The sequence below is a fragment of the Quercus lobata genome, chromosome 10 (assembly GCF_001633185.2).
Source record: "Quercus lobata isolate SW786 chromosome 10, ValleyOak3.0 Primary Assembly, whole genome shotgun sequence".
Lineage (NCBI taxonomy): Eukaryota > Viridiplantae > Streptophyta > Magnoliopsida > Fagales > Fagaceae > Quercus > Quercus lobata.
Genome location: NC_044913.1, coordinates 50,940,812 through 50,966,388, shown reverse-complemented (window position 1 = coordinate 50,966,388; position 25,577 = coordinate 50,940,812). Strand labels below are relative to the sequence as shown.

General features: G+C 37.5%; 1 protein-coding gene across 3 annotated transcripts; it reads left to right on the top strand.

The window, feature by feature from the left end:
• Positions 1-15,048: 15,048 nt before the first annotated feature.
• LOC115963752 (F-box protein At3g07870-like) lies at positions 15,049-25,329 on the top strand. Of its 3 annotated transcripts, XR_004085906.1 has the most exons (5): positions 15,049-15,213; positions 15,439-15,584; positions 15,664-16,746; positions 20,446-20,749; positions 25,019-25,329. XR_004085906.1 is itself a non-coding variant. In XM_031082893.1 (3 exons), the coding sequence occupies exons 2-3, from the start codon at positions 15,494-15,496 to the stop codon at positions 25,020-25,022; spliced, it is 1,257 nt and encodes a 418-aa protein (XP_030938753.1). In that variant the 5' UTR covers positions 15,049-15,213; positions 15,439-15,493; the 3' UTR covers positions 25,023-25,329. The 3 variants fall into 3 exon arrangements, 1 of the variants encoding a protein (XP_030938753.1); XR_004085905.1 differs by having other exon boundaries at positions 15,439-16,746; XM_031082893.1 differs by lacking the exon at positions 20,446-20,749 and having other exon boundaries at positions 15,439-16,746.
• The last annotated feature ends 248 nt before the right edge of the window (positions 25,330-25,577 follow it).

Sequence of the window (25,577 nt, the reverse complement as noted above, 5' to 3'; positions counted from 1 at the left end):
ATGTTTACTTCAACTCCATACTCTTTGGACAAGAGAACAGCCTTGTAAACTTGAGTCTTAGGACAAAATTCGAGGCAAGGACACACAAGAGAGGATGTAAGGTTGTTGTCAGGCCTAACCATGATGAACTCACCAGTTATTAGACACAAACAATCGATCCAATTTCACAAAGTCCCCATACAACTCACCAAGCAATATCAACCCATTGCATGAATCCACCATGCAATGTTTCACAATAAAAATCATGATTTTTATTGTCAAAATGGACCAAGTAGAGGAGGTGGTCTTTGATTTTAGGTTGGAGAATGATCAAGTTGGGGTTCGCTCTTGTTCTGTACAATTGAGTGAAAGTGGGTCCTTGAGAATATGGAACCATTTCTTGCAAACAAACCTACAGCTAAATACAATTTTGAAGGGCAATCATGACAAAATTTGTCAAAATATTGTAGGGAAGATGTGAGATATAATCAGTACCATCGCTTGGTTCTGCCAATGTTTTATCTTCTTCTACTACTCTGGCTTTGTTCTCCATGGTGAGGGTTGGAATTGATAAGGATTAAGTTACGAGCCAAATAGCCAATTACTAAATAATATAGGTATTACAAGCCTTGGCAGATTGATTTTGAATTTTTATCTTTTATAATATTACAGTGCAATTATGACTTGACTAAATAATATAACAAGACATTGCAAGTTGATTTTTAATTTTTTATGTTTTATAATATTACAATGCAATTATGACTTTCCTTAGGTTACTGGGTTTGACTTTATCCCTTTTAGAATATTACAAGGACATTTTAGCAAGAAAAAAAAAATAGTGTTTTGAAAGCATTACGAATAATATTTTTCTGAAAATTAAAAAGTAAATAAAATTTTACCTTTGTCAGAAGTGAACTAAATTCTTTATGAATAATTGGAGCTAAATTTTGGGGAAAAAAAATTATATTCTTATGTTTACCAACAATTGAAATTTAAACTTGACTATTAAATAAGTCATACTCAAAGATAATAATGCGTTCGTGAATAAGCTTATAAACATGAGACTAATTTAAGTTTATATATAATATTATATGTTTATATGTATGCTTTTCTAAAAATATATTTATATAGACTTGAGATTGAATTTTGTAAATTTGTAAATGAGTTTATACGATATCAAATTATTATTTGTAGTTTATTAATAATATAAACAATCAATTTGTAGTAAAAATTATATAATTTTTGACAACAAAAGGTTGATGAATCTAATTTTTATAAATTCATTAATGAAAATCGTTCTATCTCATTAACACAAATAATATAATTTCAACTATAATTTAGTTATTGATTACTAACATAGATTTGTAAAGGGGTTAAAAAATTTAGTCATGTTTTTATCATATAGAGGGGAAAAAAAAAAAAAAAGCTATTCAAGTAGCTTGTAAACAAACCCTAGCTTGTTCAACAAAGAAATAAACCCAAGCTTGAATGCGTAATTTATTTGGAGATGAGTTCAAGCTCAATTCATATTCAAAATAAAATTAAATCAACAATCCTGAACTTTCAATACTTAGTGAATTAAATTGGTTATAATGTTTTTTCTAAAACAATTTTTTTAGGAGTTTTATATATATACATTATGTCAACTATTTGTTAGCTGTTTTATAGAAGGCTAAATCTTAACTAACCATGTATTATATGAGAGATGCTACATTCACAATATTTTTATAATAAATCATAGGTAGTTAGTTGTTATTGGTTCAAATTTCAACTTAACACTAATATTACTTTTTGCTCTAACAATAACAACCAATAACAACTTGCTACTTAAGATTTGTTGTAAAAATGTTGTGAAAATATTGTGGACATATCATTTCTCTATACTAAATCATGGTTACAAGACTCATAATATAAGTAAAATACTTTAAATATCACCATAAGTTCACACCTTTATAGTTTGAGAATTGATTAGTCAAAATTGTACCACACACAGGAGTAGACCAAACAAACTTGCATTTTTGGAAATTATGCAGTTTATTTTTGTACAAGAAAATTTGAGCCAAATTATCTTTCAACTTGTCACAAATATTTTCTTAATAAAAGTTAGTTAAACTACTTTATAATCATAATTGAACACACCAAATAGAATTTGATTATTACCTCAATATCGCATTGAACAATGGTTCTCCTTTTTCTATATCCATAAGAGAAGAAAAATTGGGAATATAGTGAAACGCTTGGAAGGAAAATAATCTTACAATCCTATGAAACTTTAATCTTGGGTCCACTAGATTGAAAGAAATCAAATTCTTGTTTTTGATAACAAGATGTCACCATTGTGGCATAACCCTAGGATTTGTGAAATGGGTTCAAAACACCTCAGTTTCCTTACCACGAATTCAATATTGTATACCTTAGTCCAAGATGCTTGGACACCATAATCCTTCATTACCCATATATGAAAGCACCATCTATCGTTGCTAGGATCTTCACAAATGGCAAGACAACCCCCTAATACCCCAAGATTGATCCCCCACTTCAGCCACATAGACTACTCCATCTCAAGAGGTGGTGGAACCATTCGAAAACACTCATCCTCCACATCAAAGGAACATATAAACTGAGTTACATGAGGGTACGTATATTACAACCCAATGAATAATCCCATTGAAAAAAAACATTTGTTGTTGTGTCACCTTGCACATCATCACCAACATTAACCCTCTTCCAAACACCATTGCCTTTCACCCCTAATGTGTGCACAAGAATCGGCATATGTTTACTTACTTCCATCTCCATACTCTTTGGACAAGAGAACCACCTCATAAACTTGAGTCTTTGGCCAAAATCCAAGGGGAGGACACATAAGAGAGGATGTAATCTTGTTGCCAGGCCTAACCATGACGAACTCACCAGTTATTAGACTACATGCAAACAATCAATCCAATTTCACAAAGTCCCCATACATCTCACCTAGCAATATCAACCCATTGCATGAATCCACCATGCTATGTTTCACATAACATTTGATACCTAAATGAGAGGCAAAGTTTACTCTAGCACTGGAGTTACACACATGATTTTTAATGTCATGATGGATCAGGTAGAGAAGGTGGTCTTTCATTTTAGGTTGGAGGATGATCAAGTTGGGGTTTGCTCCTGTTCTATACAATTGAGTGAAAGTGGGGTCCTTGAGAAGATGGAACCATTTCTTGCAAACAAACCTGCAGCTAAATACGATTTTGAAGGGCAGTCGTAACAGAATTTCTGTTAGAATATTGTAGGGAAGACGTGAGATATAGTCAGTACCATCACTAGGTTTTGCCAATGTTTCATCTTCTTCTACTGCTTTGGCTTTGTTCTACATGGTGGTTGTTGGGTTGGAATTGATAAGGATTAAGATATGATCCAAATAGCCGATAACTAAATAATATAGGTATTACAAGACTTTGCAAATTGATTTTGAATTTTTTTTCTTTTAAAATATTACAGTGCAATTATGACTTAATAACTAAGTAATATAGGTATAACAAGACATTGCAAGTTGATTTTTAATTTTTTTTTCTCTTTTAAAATATTACAATGCAATTTTGACTTTCCTTAGGTTACTGGGTTTGACTTTATCCCTTTTATAATAATACAAGGAAATTTTTAGAAAAAAAATAGTGTTTTGAAAGCATTATCAATAATGTAGGGACAAAGTTTGGAGCCCAAGCTCAAACCGTATGGAATCCTGGTCCAAAAAACCCAATACAATAAATTTTGTAGAGTATGGGTCAAAAAACTAGGTTTAGATGAGTTGAGCAATGGCTTACGTGGGATTAAGGAACAAACAGATAAAAATAAAAACTATTGTGATCAAAGGACCTTCTGTCTGAGGAGACTAAAATTTTATTTATGAATACAGATCACCACATTAGGGTTCTTTTACATGCTACAATATTATCTTCTTCTTTTTCGTTGTCCCCTCTTCATGGGGGCTTCTCTATATTATATAGGCTATTCCTGATCATTTGGGCCTTACACTTGTTGATCACCCAGACACCCACTTGAGCACCCATCCCATCAGACACCCCTTTCAGTCCTTTATGAGTTGCGGTAGCCAAGGCAACACTGTTCAGAGGTCTTCTCTACATTAATGCGGCCAGAAAAGTAGCTGTAGTGCATTTAATGTGGTGGTGACAGCTTTTCCTTAGATATTTTGAGTTTTCTTCTCTTTCACATGTTCAGGGAATGTACTTCAACCACTTGAATATACACTTGGTCTGGGTTTTTTGCGTCTGAGGAGAAGTTCCTCCTTGGACGTTCTTCCCTTTGTTTCCCAATGATGAGGTTTGTAAAGTAGATCACCTAAATCATGTCTCTCCTCGGACTTGTTAGTGTCCTCGGACAAGGCTCAAGGCCCAATACATTATTTTGGGCCATAGTCCCCACAAATAATATTTTTCTGTGAAATTAAAAAGTAAATAAAATTTTACCTTGATCATAACTGAACTAAATTGTTTATGAATAATTTGAGCTATATTTTGGGGGAAAATTTTATATTCTTATGTTTACCAAACAATTCAAATTTACGCTTGACTATCAAACAAGTTACACTCAAATATAATAATGTGTTCGTGAATAAGTTTATAAACATGAGATTAATTTAAGTTTATATATAATATTATATGTTTATATGTATGCTTTTCTAAAAAAAATATTTATATAGACTCGAGATTGAATTTTGTAAATTGTAAATGAGTTTATACAATATCAAATTATTATTTGTAGTTTATTGATAATATAAAAAATCAATTTGTAGTAAAAATTATATAATTTTTAACAACAAGAGGTTGATGAATCTAATTTTTATAAATTCATTAATGAAAATCATTCTATCTCATTAACTCAAATAATGTAGTTTCAACTATAATTTAGTTATTGGTTATTAACATAGATTTATAAAGGGGTTAAAAATTTAGTCATGGTTTTATCATATAGAGGGAAAAAAACAGTTATTCAAGTAACTTGTAAACAACCCTAGCTTGTTCACCAAAGAAATAAACCCAAGCTTGAATATGTAATTGTAAGGACTCAATTCGTAACGACCCAAAATGATATTGGGTTCACATGTAAAAAAGCCCAAACAATATCATTTGGTAGAGCGTGAGTTTGAAAGGCTAGGCCTTGGTCACAGGAAAGTGGTTAGTCGTGATGTTATACAGAATTAAACCGTGTTCACTCGAGGAGTCCTTCTACTTGAGTCGGTCTGGGAGGCTCTGGTTCTTGGCCTTTTTTTCCCCAGCCCCCCTCTTGGTGCATCAACCTTCACATTATATAACCCTTCTTGGTTGATCTTAGCCCTCCACTTGTTGATCAGGCAGGTGTTTACTTCAATACTTGTCCCATTAGCTGTCCCACCTTACTTTTTGTTAGTTGCGATGATCGAAGTCACCCTGTCCAGGCGTCTTTTCTCATTAATATGGTTAGGACGTTGGCGGGTGCATTTAATGCGGAGGGGACGTATTTACCCTGAACCAGTTTCGCACCGTACCCCCACGTGGATCCCATTCTACTCGCATCTCCTTCAGAGGGCTTTTTGGGGGCAGCCTTCAACTAGATGTTGCTCTTCCCTTTGAAGTCTTGGAGTGCCGAGGACAGGGTCATCCTCGACTGTGTCCTCGGCATTTCGGCCTTTCCCCATTCGTCCTCAGCAAATACCCTTCTCGGCACGGGCCCTGGGCCCTAGTAGAGCGTGGGCCGGATCATAAGTTCCCTGGCCCCACAATAGCCCCTCAAAATCCTGCTATCCGGCTCCTCGGACGGATAGGAGGGTTTTGATGACATCAGACATCTGTCAATGCCTGTTAATCTTTATCACCTATTGGTTCCCGAGACTTTTCGTTTGCCCGAGACACGTTCCTGGAGACTTTGGAAGGTGAGGCGTGGCCTCATTAAATGCGGGCGGCTCTATGTTTCCCACATTCTACGCCATGATGGATATCTAACGGTGGGGATTCTTTGGCCTTTATAGGCGGGAAAATTCATGCAGTTACTCTCAATAGGAAGCATAAATGATTTTTGGAACGGATTTGTCTCTTCAGTTTTGCACTTAAGAGTTTTAGCGCGTATACCCTGGGTTCATCTGAATTTTCGTCCAAACTCAAGTCTATCTCCAGCACAAAAAGCATGTCCAATGCATCTTTCCTCTTTTCTGTAAGTTCCTTGCCTCCATTAACTCGTGCTTTTTCTTTTCTGGATTTATTTTTCTTTGGTTCCCTTTCTTCTCCCGTCGCTGGTTGAGTTTGTTTAGTAAATCGTAGAGATGGCTAAATTGAGACTGAAGAAATTAGTCGATATTGAAAAGGCGATGAAAAAGTTCATCGCCGATTACAAGATTCCTCCCAACGTAAGTCTGAGGCATTGTAAGATGGGGAGCGTGGTACTATATGAGGGAAACGGACGAGGTGGTAATTCTCGTCCTCGCCTTTGTAGAGGGGGGCATGAGAATCCCTATGGGGCCGGTAACGAAAGGTTACCTCAAGCACTTCCGATTAGTCCCCACCCAGTGCACCGGCAACATGTTTAGGATTCTGGGTTGTGTGGATGCTTTAAACGAAAATATGGGGCTAAGACTGACCCACCATGACGTGAATTGGTGCTACAATCTCCAAAATTTGAAGGGGAAATCCTACTACATGAAGACGAGAGACGAGAGGGTTCGATTAATTCAATGCCTCCCTGATTCCAACAAGGGATTAAACAAGGATTTCCTTATCGTCTCCGGTGAATGACATGATGGCAATCCGTGCCCCATGGTAGAAGGAGAACCAGGTGGGGTATAGGGAATGGAAGGGCGCCGACCCTTTGCGCCATTCTGATCTGATGTGGTTCGGTAATTAACCATGCATATGTGTTTTTTTTTTTTTTTTTTCAGATCCACATGCTTTTCAGCGACATTTTCACCTAGTTAACCGGGTGGACTTAGAGACTGTTCTACAAGTGGCAGTTTTCATAAATGACGGAGATGGTCAAGTCCGAGCCGCTCACAAAATATTAGGGTACGCTCCCCTTCAGAAGTCATTTGCCGACCCTAAGCACGTGATCAGCGCCAGCCGTCCTCGGCTTCCAAAAATTACCGTGGTCGAGTCAGGATTTTTAATCTCCAAAGAATCATCCGTCCCAGAGGGCATCCCACTGGTGGACCTCTCCTCATCTTATCAAGGAGCGGAGGACGAAGGTGAGTTAGATCAATCCGATGAGGGATTTGGGGTATTTGACGTAGCTAACCAATCCGAGGATCTTTCTGGTGATATAAGTGACCCAGCCTTGTCCGAGGCGGAATTGTCATCAATAGGCACATCTTCCTAAGCCGAGGTGGGATTTAAGAGAAAGCCCCCGACCAGCTTATTCGACCTCCTCGAGGGTCAACCGGGGAAGGGTGCGCAGGGAACACCACAATTCAATGCTCCGTCCCCACCACCTCAGCCCCAGACTATCTAGATTAGGTCATCCTCCTCAAAGTCACAACCACAATCTCCCCGCCCCAAACTTCCTGCTCCTCCCCAACCAGCTCTGCCTCCTCGGTCGGAGACCACTAATTCAAAGAGAAAGAGGAGTCCCAAGGGCAAGGAAACAATGGATGGGGGAAAATCCCAACCTTCTAAAGAGAGGGAGGAAGCCCCGCGTGCGAAACAATTGAAGATTGGGCACCAAAGCAAGGGTAAAGAGACTGAAGCTCAATCTGCCCAAGGTAAGGGAAAGGGGATCGAGGCCCAATCCTTGCCAAGCGCCTGGCTTCCCGCCCCAATACTCCACGGGGGGCCACTGCTGGAAACCGCGTCCATAAGGGACCTTGGAGATGGCGAGGGTGGTTATGTGGCAGACGCATTAGGGAGAACCATGCTACTTCCCACCGACGTGGATGAGTTGAAGAAAATGAGGATGCAGGAGGTTTTCCTCAGTACGAAGAGGTACTTGGGCACGGTAAGGCTCTTGAAACCTAAAACTTTCTTAACTCTTACTCCCGGTTTGTCATTCACGATGTATTTATCTCACTTGACAGGCTCTCCAGGCCACCTATAGGATGAAGGAGGAAGTGAACAAGCAGAGTAAGGCGGCCGAGAATGAACGCTCTAAGCGCTTAGAGGCCACACGGACTCTTAAAGCTTCCGAGGACGACCTCGCCAAGGCCAAGGTTGCCTTAATGGAAGCTATCTGAGATAAGGATAGCACCTCGGCAGGTTTAGCTGGCGCCCAAAAACAGGTCAAGGAACAGATAAAACGTCTGCTCGAAGCCGAGGATCAGTTGCAAATAGCCAAGGAGCAGATCAGTGATTTAAAGAAAAGACTGATCTTGGCAGAGAATGACAAAGGTGTGGCAGAGTATGCCCGGGACAAAGCCATAAGGGCCAAGCGGGAGGCTGAGTTTGCCAGAAACAAGGCTGAGGCTGTCAAGGAAACGACCGAGGATGAGGGTTACAACGCGGGGGTAGCTGACACCCAAGCCTCCCTTAAAGCCCAAATTCCCAGAGTATGCAGGCTTTACTGCTCCCAGGTTTGGGAAGAGGCCTTGAAGCGAGCTGGGGTGGATGCTTCATCTGATTTGTGGAAAGCGAAGAACATATTCTACCTTACAGCCATCCGTGAAGCCACCTCCACCAGCTCCGAGGCTGTGAGTGACCAACATGAGGGAGGGGTCACTCAGTCGGAAGCTGTACAGGTCAGCGCCTTTCCTGGCGAGCCGCTTAAAGGGGGAGAGTTTCAGGATCTGATAGAAGCATCTGAGCGTATGGATCCCGAGGTACCCAAAGAGGATGCTGAGCCTGTGGTCGGCGCTCAGATCCCTAATGCCGAAGAGCCAACCATACTTGCCCAACCCCTACAGGCAATTCCCCTCGCTGTGGTCCCCAAGAGCACCAACACCGATCCTGCTCAGTCTTCCCCAGAAGGGACTGTCCTCCAGGGCGTCGAAGCTGATCCCGTTCCGCCTTCCCAGGATGTGGCCGACGCAGAATTGAAGAAGTAGAAACCCCGGCTAGGCTCTGTATTGGTTTTTAGTTTAATGATTAACTAGTTTCTTTTTTTTTTTTTTTGACAAAACTTTGTAGTCTGTTGGTAGTTTGAACCTGTTGACCACATATATGAAATTCTTTTCTTCCTTTTTCCTTTTGGTTACTTGTTAGTTACCCTCGTCGATACTTACTACTGTTTATGATTTCTGAACTAATTATTGTAACATGTGTGCATGGTTGCACATATGACATGTTTAGGATCCTGTTTCAGAATACTAGCACGCCCGCCTCTATAAGGTATCGAACTCGTGTCTGGACCTATTTCAGCGGGTACATAGGCATCACCTGAAATGTCATATGTGCCATTAGGACCAACTTGGTGTCCAAATTTCCTTTAAGCAGTTGGTTTCCCCATAGGTTTGAGTCCGAGGACCATGCAATACCTTGATTCTGTCAAAAACTTGATTTTTAAGTAGTTGGTTTCCCCATAAGTTTGAGTCCGAGGACCATGCAATACCTTGGTTCTGTCCAAAACTTGATTTTTAAGTAGTTGGTTTCCCCATAGGTTTGAGTCCGAAGACCATACAATACTTTAGTTCTGTCCAAAACTTGATTTTTAAAGTAGTTGATTTCCCCAGAGGTTTGAGTCCGAGGACCATGTAATACCTTGGTTCTATCCAAAACTTGATTTTTAAGTTGTTGGTTTCCCCATAGGTTTGAGTCCGAGGACTATGCAATATCTTGATTCTGTCCAAAACTTGATTTTTAAGTAGTTGGGGGAGTTAACCCCTCGGCTATGGCGTGAGACCTTGGTTTAGGGGAATTACCTCCTCGACCAAACCCCTAGAACCATCCATATTGTTGACGCTATGAAGCGCAGCCCCTAGTAAAGGAACGTAGCCCCTAGTGGAACTTTACACTAGAACACTACAATCGGCTGTTGGAAATGACAAGGGAACTGTCTCAACCTACCGCCTGTGCCAACACACGAGCCTTCCCACAGACGGCGCCAATTGTAAGGACTCAATTTGTAACGACCCAAAATGATATTGGGTTTGCACGTAAAAAGACCCAAACAATATCATTTGGTAGAGCGTGGGTTTGAAAGGTTAGGCCTTGGTCACAAGAAAATGGTTAGTCGTGATGTTTATACAAAATTAAACCGTGTTCGCTCGAGGAATCCTTCTACTTGAGGCAGTCTGAGAGGCTCTGGTTCTTGGCTTTTTTTCCCCCAGCCCCCCTCTTGGTGCATCAACCTTCACATTATATAACCCTTCTTGGTTGATCTTAGCCCTCCACTTGTTGATCAGGCAGGTGCCTACTTCAGTACCCGTCCCATCAGCTGTTCCACCTTACTTTTTGTTAGTTGCGATGATCGAAGTCACCCTGTCCAGGCGTCTTTTCTCATTAATATGGTTAGGACGTTGGTGGGTGCATTTAATGGGGAGGGGACGTATTTACCCTGAACCAGTTTCACACCGTACCCCCACGTGGGTCCCATTCTTCTCGTATCTCCTTCAGGGGGCAGCCTTCAACGAGATGTTGCTCTTCCCTTTGAAGTTTTGGAGTGCTGAGGACAGGGTCATCCTCGGCTGTGTTCTCGGCATTTCAGCCTTTCCCCATTTGTCCTCTGCAAATACCCTCCTCGGCACGGTTCCTAGGCCCTAGTAGAGCGTGGGCCGGATCATAAGTTCCCTAACCCCACAGTAATTTATTTGGGGATGAGTTCAAGCTCAATTCATATTCAAAATAAAATTAAATCAACAATCCTAAACTTTCAATACTTAGTGAACTAAATTGGTGTGGGGCCAGAGAGTTTGTGACCCTAGCCCATTTCATGTTAAGGCCCAAGGACTGCACCGAGGAGATACAGGGTAGAGGACGCACCATGAGAGTCGAGGACGGTCTAAGGAAATGGCCGAGGACAAGCTCCTGCTCGGCATGCCATAAATGCCCCTAAAAGGAAGAGTGATTACAGTGCGGAACAGCACGAGTAAAAGGCTACCAGAACTGCAATAAAGCATTCTGCACCTGACAGAGCCATGCTCTTCAACTTTTACAACCACCCCCAACCACTTTGGGCTAATGGGACAAGTATCAATCGTGGAAAAGTCGATCCTACACGTGGATGAAGGAGAAGGAGTACAGACTAACATAAAAAGAGGAACAAGCAATCCGGAAGAAGGGGCTGGGAAAAATGGCCAAAAACCAGAGCCTCCCAGCCCACCTCCAGGAGAAAGACTCTTAGAGCGAACACGATTTAATTATGTATGAACACCACGAAAAAACCACTGTCTGGAGACCAAGGACTAGCCTTTCAAACCCACGCTCTATAAATGATATTGTTTGGACCTTTTTACGTGCGAACCCAATATCATTTTGGGTCATTACAAATTGTGTCCTCACAATTGGTAATAATATTTTTTCTAAAACATTTTTTTTATAGGAGTTTATATATATATATATATATATATATATATATATATATACATTACGTCAACTATTTGTTAGCTATTTTATAGGAGGCTAAACCTTAACTAACCATATACTAATCCATGGTTAGTAGACTCATAATACAAGTAAAATACTTTACTTGCACAAAAAGTAAAATAGTCTTACATGTAAACACCACAAGCTTTAACAATATTTTCCTGCATAACAAAATCAATCTAATTTGATTGAAATTCAACACATTATCATATCCAATATTCAACCATATGCCAATACAATCTAGCACTTGCAAATCAACGCTAACCTTGTCATATCACACGCAATAGATACAATCCTATAAAATAAAATAATTAATAAAAAATTATTTTTCATAATTCTTCAATATCCCATTCAAAAAAGGGTTTACATCAAAACGGAGTTTTACAAAACAATAGTAGTTACTCTATATATCATCTTGAAAGTCCTAATTATAATATTTTATTAAGATAAAAAACTTATAAGAAAAAAAAATCCATGCCAACCAACTTAGCACTTATTCATCTTAACTGAATCTATGTTTAGGTTTTCAATCACCTCTCTTTTATACATTAATTTCACAAAACAATGTCTAGGGAGTCCAACAAGATACAAGTTGCTTGGATGCAAAAGTAATCAATTTCTGCATGGTGAAGTTTATGTTGGTAATTTCATAATGAATTTGCTAAAGTAATTTAGTTTTGTATAATGAATCCTCCATGAAAGATTCTTCGTAATGATGTTACCAAAAGAACAATAATATTCAAAATTATAGGTCTTTATTCTTCATTGTCAATTCCTAATGAAATTTGCACAGGTCTCTAAAATTGAACAATAATACCATGATTATAATAAAATGTGTAGAAATAACAAAAATCAATGGCAACAACTAAACAAGTGGTAGTAATAATGTTATCAAAAATGTTTGAATTTACATTGAGATAGAACATGGAAAACGAAATTACAACGCTTTTTTTTTTTATGTATAATGTAGAGAAAACCAAGGTTCGTTCAAATGTCCAACCATAATAACGTAATAATTATTTCAATAATTAATTAATAGAAAAATAAATAAATAAACATGTAATATTAGCAATCTTCAAAGATTAGATAGACATTATTGTATTTTTTTTTTTAAATAAACAATAATACTTATTAAAACATATATGAAAATAATAACACTAGTATTTTAAATTGAGCTTATAATATGTTAAATAACCAGAGTGTAACTACAAAAAGGTCTAACATTTTAACATATTAATATTTCAACTAATTATTATACTAATATAATTAAAAACCAATTCTCCAAATTTAGACCATAGTTTAAAAAATTGAACTAAAAGTTAACCTGACTGAAAAATTGGTTCGCTGGTTCAATTGATGATTCATTAATAAAACCATAGGTTTATTAATTAATTAAATAATGTATTTTAATTATAATTATAAAAGCAACTAAAATAAAATTAAAATACTCTATTTAGGTAAATTAATAAATTATAACAACAACAAAAATTACATCATGGGCAGAAAGTTAGAGAATATAAAAAATAATTAAATAAATAAACACATTATTCATGTAAATCATCCAAGAAAGACATTATTCATGTAAATCATCCAAAAATTATTTCTTTCTTTCTAATTCTTCATGACATGAACTTCCTCCCTAATTTTTTCCAATCAATGTCAAATCCAAATTTTGTGTAATTCACTCACTCCAAATTTCGACGTACTAAAACAATTTATTACAACAACTCGGCCCTGTGCTTCGAAAAACAAACTTCTCCATGGACGAGTTCAACAACTGAGAACAGAGAGGGAAAATGATGAGTTCAATTATCATTGTTGTCTCAATCCATACCCATCACGCCTAAGGTAGAAGAGAATCAACTGTGGATGTTCACTTCAACCGAGACCAGATTGCTAGAGCTGAATGGTTTAAGTTGTGATTTTTGTTGTCTTACGTGAGGAGTTGGTAGGAGTTGAATTTTTTTTTTTTTTTTTTTTTTTGGTGAACTTGTTTGGGTTTGAGAGGAATGAGAGAAAGGCAATTTGGTCTTGCCATAAAAAAAATACCAACTCGCAAGACATAAAGAAGCACTTAAATATTAGTTCAAACTAAGAGAAACATTGAAAATTAATTTGTAATTTACTAAAGAAAATTCTAGATGATGGACTTGCGGGGTTTTTTTCAAAATAACACTAATTTTTAAAATTAGCACGTTTTCAAAACTATTTAGGAAACTAACAACTCGAATGTAATATACTTGATTTTGGAATGCCAAACTCAAGTCCATCAGACTTGTTTTCCATCAAATTGAAATCGAGTCGTTCAAACTCGATTTCAGTACTCATAACAAAAACGAAAACAACAAAAGAGAAACACTGCCAAAGAGAAAAGAGAAACAATCAAACAATCTTCTTCTCAAACAATCAAACACAACTCATTTCCAAAAACTCTTCTTCTCTAACAATCAAACACAACAACCAAGGAGAAACAACAACATCAACAAACCCAAGACCCACTTGGGGTTTTTCTCAGATCGAATCGCATAGGTTTTGCTGGAGTTGCTGGGATTAAATCGAAGTTACTGGAGTTGATTGGATCGGATTGGTGGTTCTCTCTCACTTTGTCTTGTTCCAAATCTCTCGTTCCTCGTCGAAGCTCACCTTGGTTTTGCTCGGATTGGATCGGACCTGGGTTTTGCTGGAGTCAAGTTTTGCTTGAGTTTGTTGAAGGGAAGAACTAAACAATGAAATCGAATCCAATAGGCTCGAGTTCTATGTTGAAATCGACTCCGTCGTGTGATTTAGAACACCGAAATTAAGTCCTTTGGTCTCGAGATGTTAGATACCAAATTTGTTTCAAAACTATGCTAACTAACAAAATAATTTGGCTTTTAGTGTTATTTATATATATAATTAAAAAAAAAAAAAAAAAACCCAAACCGAGTTTCGGTATATCCAAGTTGATAATAGACTGCTGGGTTGGTATATTCAAGGCTAGTTCTTTGTATTTTTTTTTTTTTTTAATTTTTGGTTTCTCTTAATGTGTTCTCAAAACTTTCAACCAGGAACTAATCACTGTTCGCAATAGGTGAGTCCTAGTGGGGTAAATCACTAGCCTAAGAAGTTTTTTCAAAATACAAGTACCCAGACTCGAACTGGGAAAACACTGCATCGAACTTAAGACGAACAGTTTAAGATCGAGTGTCCAACGATTCAACCGACCTACTTGGGTTAGTTCTTTGTATTTAGAATGCTAGTTCTTTGGATCTAGGATTCTTATTTCAAGTATAAATAAGAATATATTATTGATGACTCAACAGGATGTTAAAGTCACCTTAAAAAAATGAGAAAAGATATATTCATAACATTTTTACCAACAATACCTAAATGACAAGTTGTTACTAGTTGTTATTATTGGGGCAAAAAAATAATCTTAGTGATAAGTATAAATTTAAATCAATAACAACTAACCACCTATGATTTATTGTAAAAATATTGTTACGTGACACCTCTCTTAAAAAAAATAAAAATAAAAATAAAAATAAAAAATAAAAAAAATAAAACCCTAACTTTATAGAGAGATTCGCCGTCATCTCTTTTTCACACCCAGTTCCCACAATTCCAACGGAACGTCTGAACAGAGGTAGAAGAGATGTGCGGATCAGATGGAGGAGGATATTTAGCAGCTTTAAGCCACGAATCTTAGGGAGGAAAGGAAAATCTCATTCTGGAGCTGAATGGTTTGAGTTGTGACTTTCTAAGAGAGGTAGGACTTGACTTTTTATTTTATTTATTTATTTATTTATTTTTTTAATGAACTGGTTGAAATTGAGAAAGAAATGAGAGGAGCAATTTTATTTCTGTCGTAAAAAAATTAGTAAATTTTCGGATTAGTTTCTCTTCTCCAACACATATAATAATCAAATGCTTCTATTCAAATATAAATATGTATTGTATCAAGAACCTGATAAAAGTCCTGTATTTTCTTTAGGTGCAGCAGCTATCTAAATTTTTTATGCTTGCTGTAATTGCCAAAGTCCTTCACCATGGGAAGAAAAAGCAAATCCCATTCCGACCCAACAACCAGCATGGCCAGGAAGAAGGCCAAAGCAGAAAAAGAAGATGGAAAAGTCGGTGGTACTGACATTATCTCACAGCTTCACCCAAATATTGTGATAGACATTCTGTCACGACTGCCCTTTAATACCCTGTTCAGCTGTAGGTGCGTTTGCAAGACATGGCTACATCTTCTCGTTGATCCTAGTTTCGCTCAATTGTATCGCGCAAGAGCAGACCCCTGCATCATCCTCCAACCCAGAAACAGAAACCGTCAACAGCATCTCTACGCAGTTCATTTTGACAATAGAAATTCTGTGCGTAACTCTAGAGTAAAGTTTGCCACTAAAACCCATTTCGGTATGGGATGTAATGTGAAACTTAGTCTGTTGGATTCATGCAATGGGTTGATTTTGCTAGGCAAGATGTATCGGGATCAAGTGAAATTGGATCAATTATATGTGTGTAATCCTATAACGGGTGAGTTTGTCATAGTTAGGCCTGGTATCAACCTGAAATCTTCTCCCGTGTGTCCTTGCCTTGGCTTTTGTCCCAAAACTCAAGTATACAAGGTGGTTCTCTTGTCCAAAAAACGGTATGTAGCTGGAGTTAGTAACAACATGGTGGCTCTTGTGTACACACTTGGAGAGAAGGGTAATGGTCTTTGGAAGAGTGTTAATGTTGAAAATGGTTTGTTCCATCAGCCAGGAAATACTACTTTTCTCAATGGAATTATTCATTGGGTTGTGAGATTCCCTAGTGTACCTCAGTTTATATATTCCTTTGATGTGGAGGATGAGTGTTTTCGACTGGTTCCACCACCTCCTGAGTTTGTGTCACCTGGTCGAACTACATGGTCAAAGTGGGAGATCAATATTGGGGTGTTGGAAGGTCGTCTTGCCATTGTTGAACGTGCTAAAGGTGTTTACTGGTGCTTTCACATATGGTTAATGAAGGACTATGGTGTTCAAGCATCTTGGACTAAGACATACACTATGGACTTCAAGATGGGAAAACTAAAGCCTTTTTCACCCATTTCACAAATCCTAGGGTTGTGTCGCAATGGTGACATTTTATTCACACATAATCGCAGGAATTTGGTTTCTTTCAATCCAGTGAACCCAAGTTTCAAGATTCATAGGATTGACAAACTGTGTAACTTTCTGATGCATCCTTATATTCCCAACCTTTCTTCACTTAGAGATATAGCAAGAGGAGAACCGCTGTTCAATGCCACATTGAGGTAATAAGTACTCTCTATTTGGTGTGTTCAATTGGGATTATAAAGCAATATAACTAATTTCAACCCCTAATTTTGCTATGCTTGTCTTGTATTGTTAAGAAAATATTTGCCAATAATTGCAAAAAAGCAGGTTTTTTTTTTCTTGGCTAACTAAAATGCAAGTATGTTTTTTTAATCTTTTAATCCCAAAAAAAAAAAAAAAATGTGAGTATGTTTGGTCTGCGCCGGTGTGTGGTGAATATAAAGTGCACTAATAGGCACAATTTCAACTAATCCATTTTCAAATTGCAGAGACTCAGACTTATTTCTTTTATTGCTCTAGATATATCTTTTAACTGAAAAGAAGAACTCGAGAATGATATGATTTGTTTGATGGGAACACAACCCCATATGTAGATTATGCCCAAACAAGTAGGAGTTTGATAAATTCACCTTTATTGCAGTTCTTGGTAAATTTTATCATGTATTTTGTACCATTCTCTAACTTACACTGTTGATATGCATTTTAAAATACAAAAACTGAAAATGTAATCGTTTGGCCAAACCCTAAACTAGACAGCAATGCATTTAAGATTTTGATGTGCTGCCATATTCAGCTTCCACCTTAAAGTGCTTATATGATTTGTGTTCTCAATCAATGATTTGTACTCAAATATGCTTTCCTTGGTTTGGCAGAATTTGATTGTATCAGTAAGCTATATTATTTTTTCTTCCTTGGATGTGTTTGCTTTCATAGCATTACTAAGATCATAACTTTCTATTGGAAAAAAGGGAGATTAAAAAAAAAAAAAAACGCAAGTTTTTTTTTTATGCATATTAATGATGAGTCTAAATTTAGTTTTGTAAGAACACAATTCTCAAAGTAGAAAAAGGTTCCCATGTACTATAACTACTTAACTAGCCACCTTTTTGATAGGTACTAGGTAGATAATGGGGGAAGGGGAATTGAACTACTTAACTAGACACTCATTAGAGCTTTATTCAACTGAAGAAATTCATCTATGCAATTGTTGTGGTGCCTGCTGATTTTGAAACTCATGTGTAAAAAACATGGACATTGTCAACCATGGTGGCCTAAAAAGTGTTATTATCCTGATACTCTACCAAATAGATATTTGAAGAAAGACTTTTCTTCCCCACCCCCCACCCCAAAAAAAAAAAAAAATTCTTAGATTCTGATGCAAATATAATGAAATTCTCTCTCTAAACTTAGCAGAGAACTGCGAGTGTTTACATTTGAAGGATGAAGATAGAACTACATAGTATAGCACAAAGATCAGTAGTTCGTTTTGTTCCTCTTTATACATGTTCATAAGAACAGCTCAAACAGCATTCTGCTGGCTTTAACATTTTTTTCACCAACCGCTCTAGTCTCTAAGGGGCATTAGTAGGTTATGATGCACAAGCTTTGGTCTGTAAGAATATACAGCCACTACATTCTATTTTCTCGTCAAACCTTTAATCTTTTCAACTTAAGATAGGGTGGTGACATGTTGGGCTGGTTGGAGCATATCAACACCACATTGACAAGTCTGTTTAGCAAATTTGTTAAAGAATAATGCAACCTTCTAACACACTAACTGAGTTTGTGTAAACCCATGTCAACTGGTTTAAGTCTTCTCTATTTGGCCAGTTGTACATTTTGTTGATAAACTAGGGAAAAAGAAACAAATTAGACAATGATCTAATAAGTTAATATTTAATCTTTATGGGTAACTTTTAGTTATCACTTATCATTTTAATTTTGTTTTCTTACCCTCACAATCTAAAACTTAAATTATTTTGATTTTAAGGATTTGTAATTCTTCTTCTTCTTTTTCCTTGGCACCCTGTAACGAATTATAAACCCCATCAACCCTTAAAATTCCCATATATAAAACTCTTAAAATTTTGGTCAGACTTTCTTTTTCCTTAAACTTGGGTTTTCTTACTTTATTGTAAGCTCAAACTTTACCCTTTTTGTTAATCTTTTAAAACCCTGAATCCAATATATTTTTGTAAACATTTCCAGCCATTAAGGGGTTATGACTTAGGAGGGCCTGAGCTTTCTCAGAGCTACAGCTTTTTGGAGAAAGCTTCAGTTGCTTTGAGAAGCAATTCAAGGCTGATTAACAAAATCTGCCCAAAAAGTCAAGCTGCGTTATAAATCAGCAAACAGCTGAAATGCCCATGGTTTACAAAACAGCCTGCAGATAACTTCAGTTTAAAAAAAAAAAAAAAAAAAACCCTTTGCACCTATGGAGAAGCCTCAGGAAACGAGGCCAAATTCCTCACCCAAGCTCCTCCAAAACCCCAAAAATTGCTGCTTTTCAGAGAAGTCCTACAGTTGTTTCCTTTGAAATTTTTCTGCATGTTTTTGGCCTCAAAGTTGATCTTTTTTCACCCTAAATTTAAATTTTGAACCATACAAACTCTCTTCCACCATTCAGAGAATATAATCATAAATTTGTGTCAATTCTAAACCACTTAATTGATTAATCTCTCATTTTAAGGCTTTCCACCAACATCATCTTTTCTGGCATATAATGCAGCAGATTTACTACAACACGCTTTTTTCAACCAAAAAATCCTGGCTTTTGTAGCTAACCTTTGACTACAAACTACTAAAGTATAGGAGTTTTTATAAAAAGCTTATTTTATTAAACAAAATCCTCCCAACCAATGCTTGGAGAAGGATCTCTTTTGGACAAGATTAAGAGAAATCTGCTTTTAGCAGCATGCAGCCATTCTATATAATCTTCACCATTTATTTTCAGGAATATCTGCTATCCTTGCTGATTTGGCATTCAAATAGTCCCTAAATCCTTGCATAAAAGGAAGCTGTCTACAATTGGTCCTCATGGCAGCCAAGTGTAGTGGAGACTAATACGTGTTATTTTCTTGTGTCATTTCTTAGCTTCAATGGTTTTCCCCTTGTGCAAACATCACTCATTTATGGGTGTCTGCATATAATCTGTTTTCAAGAAGCACTTCATGGACCCTTTTGACCACTAAATAAGGAGCTTTGATAATCAATAGTTCCAATTCAATGAATTTTATTACCTGTAAAAAAATCAATAGTTACATTTTAAGAAGTCCCATCCTATATTGTGCCAAAAAAATTTATCCTCCTGAGATAGTAGGAGCGTCATGTTTGTGGTCGGACAATCCAGAGTTTTGCATATTTTGTAATGAGTCCAATGTGTACTATAGGGGTATAGGTGTATAGGTGATTAGGTGTTATTCATGTAATCTGATAGTAATTTTTGTAAAGGATCAAGCTATGTGTAGTTAGTTAGTTAGTTACAAGATTAGCTAGTTAGTTGTAAGATTGCAAATGGTGGAGCCAAGTTAGTTGCAAGTTGTTGGTTGGTTATTTTTTCCAATAATCCTTGCAAGTAACTTGAGCCAAGATTCTCACTTTTGTCTCTTAGATTCTCTCCTCTCTTTTCACTTCCTCTTTGAAGGTGCCTATCACAAATTAAGTCAATTCAGCAGGTTCATTACATGATATTTTCTACTCTTTTTGTCACTTCTTTGGAAAATCCAAAAGGAAAAAGAGCAAGACATAATCGGCAAAACATCAGATAGTAAGGCCCAATTTCTTGACTGTTGGTGAAATTTAAACCTTACTTATGTCTAGTGCTCGATATTAAAATTGTAGATAAGTATTCCATTCTCAAAACAAAAAGTTGTTGTGATATGGTTGACCTTGTTTAGGGCCCTTCCAACAGTCGAATGTCACGCTTCATTTGATTGAAACAGAGCCTCGTTGTAGTTGCACAATATATGATACAAAAATATGCGCCCTTGAGTACTTCTTCAATGAACTCCCATATACTGGAGTCATACCAGCATGCCTTGGAGACACAATCTTCTTGTGATTTTCCACGCTAACTCTTGATGATAAAGAATTGTATCAGCTATTTTTGTGGCTCTTACTATGCTGCTTGAGCTTCAGCATCTGATTTCTCTGCCTTTCAAGAGTGACTCCAATTTGGGCCTTTGGCGGTCAAATCTATAGGTATAAAAAATTCCATATTGCTTCTTTTTGTCATTTCTTTGTCTGATACATGGGAAACTTCAGGCATGAAATGACCCAAATTTATAAACAAATTTGATTGGATGCATTAATTAATTTTATCATTTTATTCTTTAGTTCAGTATAGTGTTTTATGTTTTTTTATCCAGACATATTTGCATGGACTGTAAATCCTGAAATGAGCTTACCATATGCTTCAAGCATGAAATTATTTGTACTATATATATGTATTCCCATTTTGTATTATTTGATGCCAACCTTGAACTATTTTGGTGGAAGGGATACATGTTAGAGGGCTGGCTGAGGTTGAAGCCATTTTTGGTAGACAGGATTTGGGTTAGTATAAATGTATACAGGCATAACGAAGATATTGAATATGTTAACAATGTAAAAATTTTGGTTTAATAGAATTCACTAAAGGCAGCAAACTTTTTATCATATTAATATTGAAAAAATATCAAAAACCAGTTACACTAGATGTCTATACTTGGGGCAACAAGAGCATAAAATAAAACAAAAGACAGAATATACAAAGCTAATAGTTTCTCAAAGAATCCAAGGAATCTAGGATCCCCTCAATAGAAAATGCCATAGATGATGAAGTCCATTCATAAAGAGTTCTCAGCAGATAATACTGCTTCAACTTTCCCACACTCGACTCCGTTCCCTCAAAGCAACGGGCATTAAGCTCTCCCCAAAGACACCACATGAGACACAAGGGAGCTGCTTGCCAAATCCCACCAACCCTTTACCTTCCTATCCACCCTCTCCAACATGCAAGTAAATCATACACTGACTTAGGCCTTGCCCAGGAGACACCAAAGATACTAAACAGTATAGACTACTTACAATTTTTTTTTTTTTTTTGGATAGGTAATCAGAAGACTTATATTAAAGAGGGAAAATAATAAATGAGAATTACAAGATGTTCATGATGATGAACAACAACACAACACAATAACAAGAGAGATGTCAGGAAACTAAGCTAAGGGAAGGCATAAACTCAAAGAGAGAAGAGCACTCAATAAAACCCCAACAACGAGATCACTCCATTAGACTACGTTGGTATAAAATCTTTAACTCCTCCAACGTTTCTCTTTATCTTCAAAAGATCGATGATTTCACTCCAACCACACAATCCACATTAAGCACCCTAAAACCAAATCCCAAATATCTGAATTATGCTTCCCAAGCCATTGATGCCAACTAAATAACAAACCCGCCACCGAACCCAGCATAACCCAATGAATACCAAAAGCTTGAAGCATGAAAGCCCATAGGGAATGAGTAACAGGACAATGAAGAAGAAGATGGTCTACCGACTCCCCATTACAGCAACACATACAACACCAATGAGCCAAAGGGCGACCCTTAAGCATTACATTATCCAAAGTGAGGATCTGACCATGTGCAACAGTCCATAGAAAGAACGCCACACGCTTAGGAATCTTTGGTTTCCAAACACCCTTCTAAGTTAATAAAGAATTCGAGGCACCCCGAATCTCATGGTAGTAAGACCAAGTGTCGAACTTTCCATCCCCTTTTAGCCTCTAGCAAAGAGTATCTCTCCTAACACCCCGAGGAATTCAAGGTTGGATAAGCTGAAATAGAATATAAGAAGCATTCAACTCCCAATCTTCAAACGCTCTATAAAACCTTAAATTCCACACTCTAACAGTACCCTCTTCTGAAGCCCACAAAACCTTAGAGATGCAAGCGTCCTTGACCGCTGAATATGCATAAAGCTCAGGATAGCAATCTTTTAAAGAATTCTCACCAATCCACCTACCATGCCAAAAGCGGATACGAGTTCCATCTCCCATTACAAAGGATGGATGCTTAGAAAAGCTCTCCCACCCTTCATTAATGCTTCTCCAAAGACCACACCCATGAGACCTCCTGCAGACTTTAGTGCACCACCCCCCATGACCCTCACCATATTTTGTGGAGATAACTCTCCGCCAGAGATGGGTAGCTTCATGACAAAATCTCCACAGCCAATTCCCTAAAAGCACTTGATTAAATGACACCACACTTCTTATCCCCAAACTGCCCCTCTCAACGGGAGAATACACCTTATCCCAAGCCACCAACGGATACTTGAAACTCCCCTCAGAAGACCTCCACAGAAAATTTCTCTAAATACTTTTCAATCTAGCTGCCACAGCTTTAGGAATAGTAAAGAGAGATAAAAAGTACGTAGGGAGACTTGAGAGAGTACTCTTATTAGCATGAGCCTACCACCTTTAGATAAATAGAGACACTTCCACCCAGGTAGCTTCTTCTCCATTTTCTCCAAAATAGGATTCCAAATCGCAGCTGACTTAAAAGAAGTTCCCAACGGCATTTCCAAATATTTCATAGGCAACTTGCCCACTCTAGATTGAAGAATATTAGCCAGAACAACTATATTATTCACCTCCCCAACAGAAACGATCTCACTTTTCCTGATTTTGACCTTCAACCCCGTAAAAGCCTGAAAACAAGACAACACCAACCTTATGGACAACAACTATTCCCTAGAGGCATTACAAAATAAGAGTGTCATCAGCGAATAACAGATGGGAGATACGCACACCAACAGCATTCACATCTCCCACATGGAATCCCCGAATAAGATTACACTTCTTTGTCTTCTTCAAGAGTCTATTTAGAGCCTCCATTATCAAGAGAAACAATAGCGGGGATAGTGGATCCTCTTGTCTCAATCTACGTGAGCATCCAAAAAAACCATTAGGGGATCCATTTATCAGGACAGAAAAACGGACAGACGTAACACAAGCCTTAATCCACCCCCTCCATTTCATCCCAAAACCCATCCGGTCCAAACAAAAAAACAAGGCCTCCCAGTTCACATGGTCATAAGCTTTTTCAATATCAAGCTTGCATACCACCCCTGGACTTCTACTCTTCAACCTGCTATCCAGGCATTCATTTGCAATAAGCACTGAATCCAGAATCTGCCTTCCGCCAACAAACGCATTTTGAGTCTCAGATATGAGCTTGTCCAAAACCGCCCTCCTACTTACTCATATAACACCACTTCATAACAACAATGCCCCTTCATCTTAAATTATCGATGGTCAAGACCCTCCCTAGAGCCACTCTCAGTGGAACCCGAACTTTCCAAATGCTCCTCCACGAAAACACTGCACTCCCCCCCCCCCTCCCCCTCTTTCAAAACCTTATAGAAGCTCCTCACTTGAAAGCTTGTAGAGGGCGATGGCGTTCACACCAATTCGCCTACCTCCCCATGTCTAACCTTAGTGTCATAAAGATCCTCTAACAACTGGATCACAGATTCCACTTCCCAGTCTTGTATTGCTTGATTTAAAACAGGATTCCAAGAACACTGTGCCTTTATTGTTTCTCCCAAGTAAAAATAAATGGGGATGTCCCTCCTTAAAGTAGTCTCCACCCTACCCCCCCCCCCCCCAATTGGTCCCCACACCTCACCTGTACACTAGTACCCTCCATTGACACGATATTTTGATTTTATAAACTGTCTCCTTTTGTAACTTCAATTTCATAGCACCGTAGCCACTTACCTAAGAGAGCCTGATTAAATATCATCATCTTCTTTATCCCCAAACCCCCACGGCACATAGGTGCACGACAAGTATTCCAATTGGGGATAAATCTTCCTTGTTAGAGTCTTTTTGTAAGTTGCATCAACTCTGTTGCCAATTTTTAACATTTGTAGCAAACAATTTTATCTTTTTAATCCTCTGGACGATTTTCATCACCTTGGTATTTGATTTAAGTGCTTTCTGCAGTAGTAACAGTGAGATAAAAAGTTGCTTTATTTTGACAGCATATGTAATCACGGTTGTAGTTGAAAATGTGCGATTGATGAATTTTAATTATTTACGTCTTGAATCTTGTACCATGCATAACACTACACCAATGGTGATGGAAAACATGACATTTGGGTTGTAAAGGTAAGTTATTCATTTTCTCGCCTTTGTGTTTATGGTTTAATCTTCTTGACAAAGGTTTCAAGGCATGAGTTCTGGATCCTAAGTTATGGAATGTAAATACTGTTTTCAATTTGTCTGGGTTTAGTTTACTTGGTTTATATAAAAATGTAGACTGGGATTCTCAAGATAAAAGGGTCCCCTTTTTTTTAATTTGATTACCTATGAAAGTTTCCTGAAAAAATACATTAATAAATGGTTGGGCTGCCATGTTTTTACGTTTATTTTTCCCATTTGTTTTTCTTTATTCTTAAAGTTTCTGCCTACATTGTAGGTAGAATCCACGAGGATTATCAACTTCTGATTGCCACATCAATTTGCAAGATCTTCATAAATATTTTGCATCACTTTTGGAGTAACACATTTTGTTACAGTATATGGATGGATACTCTCCAACACAGTATATGACCACTGTGTTGGCATGAACTCAATGCTAAATTATGCTAATTTGGATTAAATATTACATCTATATGGTTTCTTTTGCTGTAATCATTTTCAGTTACTCTTGACTTTCTTTTACAAATGAAAATAGCATTCAAATCCATATTATTTATGAGATGTATTTTGAGCAAGTTATATAGGTGAGATTTGTGTTCACGGGGTATTCCGTTTATTTACCTTCATCACATGTAGCCCAGTTCAATCATTGGCATTGTTCATATCATGTCTAATTCAACCTGGAAATTCAAAGAACCTTTCCTTTGGATGTAGTTAATGTAGAGTAAACTGTGTTACCGGATTCACCGGCTAAGAAAGAAAAAATCTGCACTGAATCACGATTCATAAGGACGCTTGGGTGAAAGATGCTATGATGCTTCTACCCCCATGCATAT

Excerpts from the sequence above, each read along its gene's own strand:
- LOC115963752 (XM_031082893.1), top strand. The coding sequence starts at position 15,494 with ATGGGAAGAAAAAGCAAATCCCATTCCGACCCAACAACCAGCATGGCC.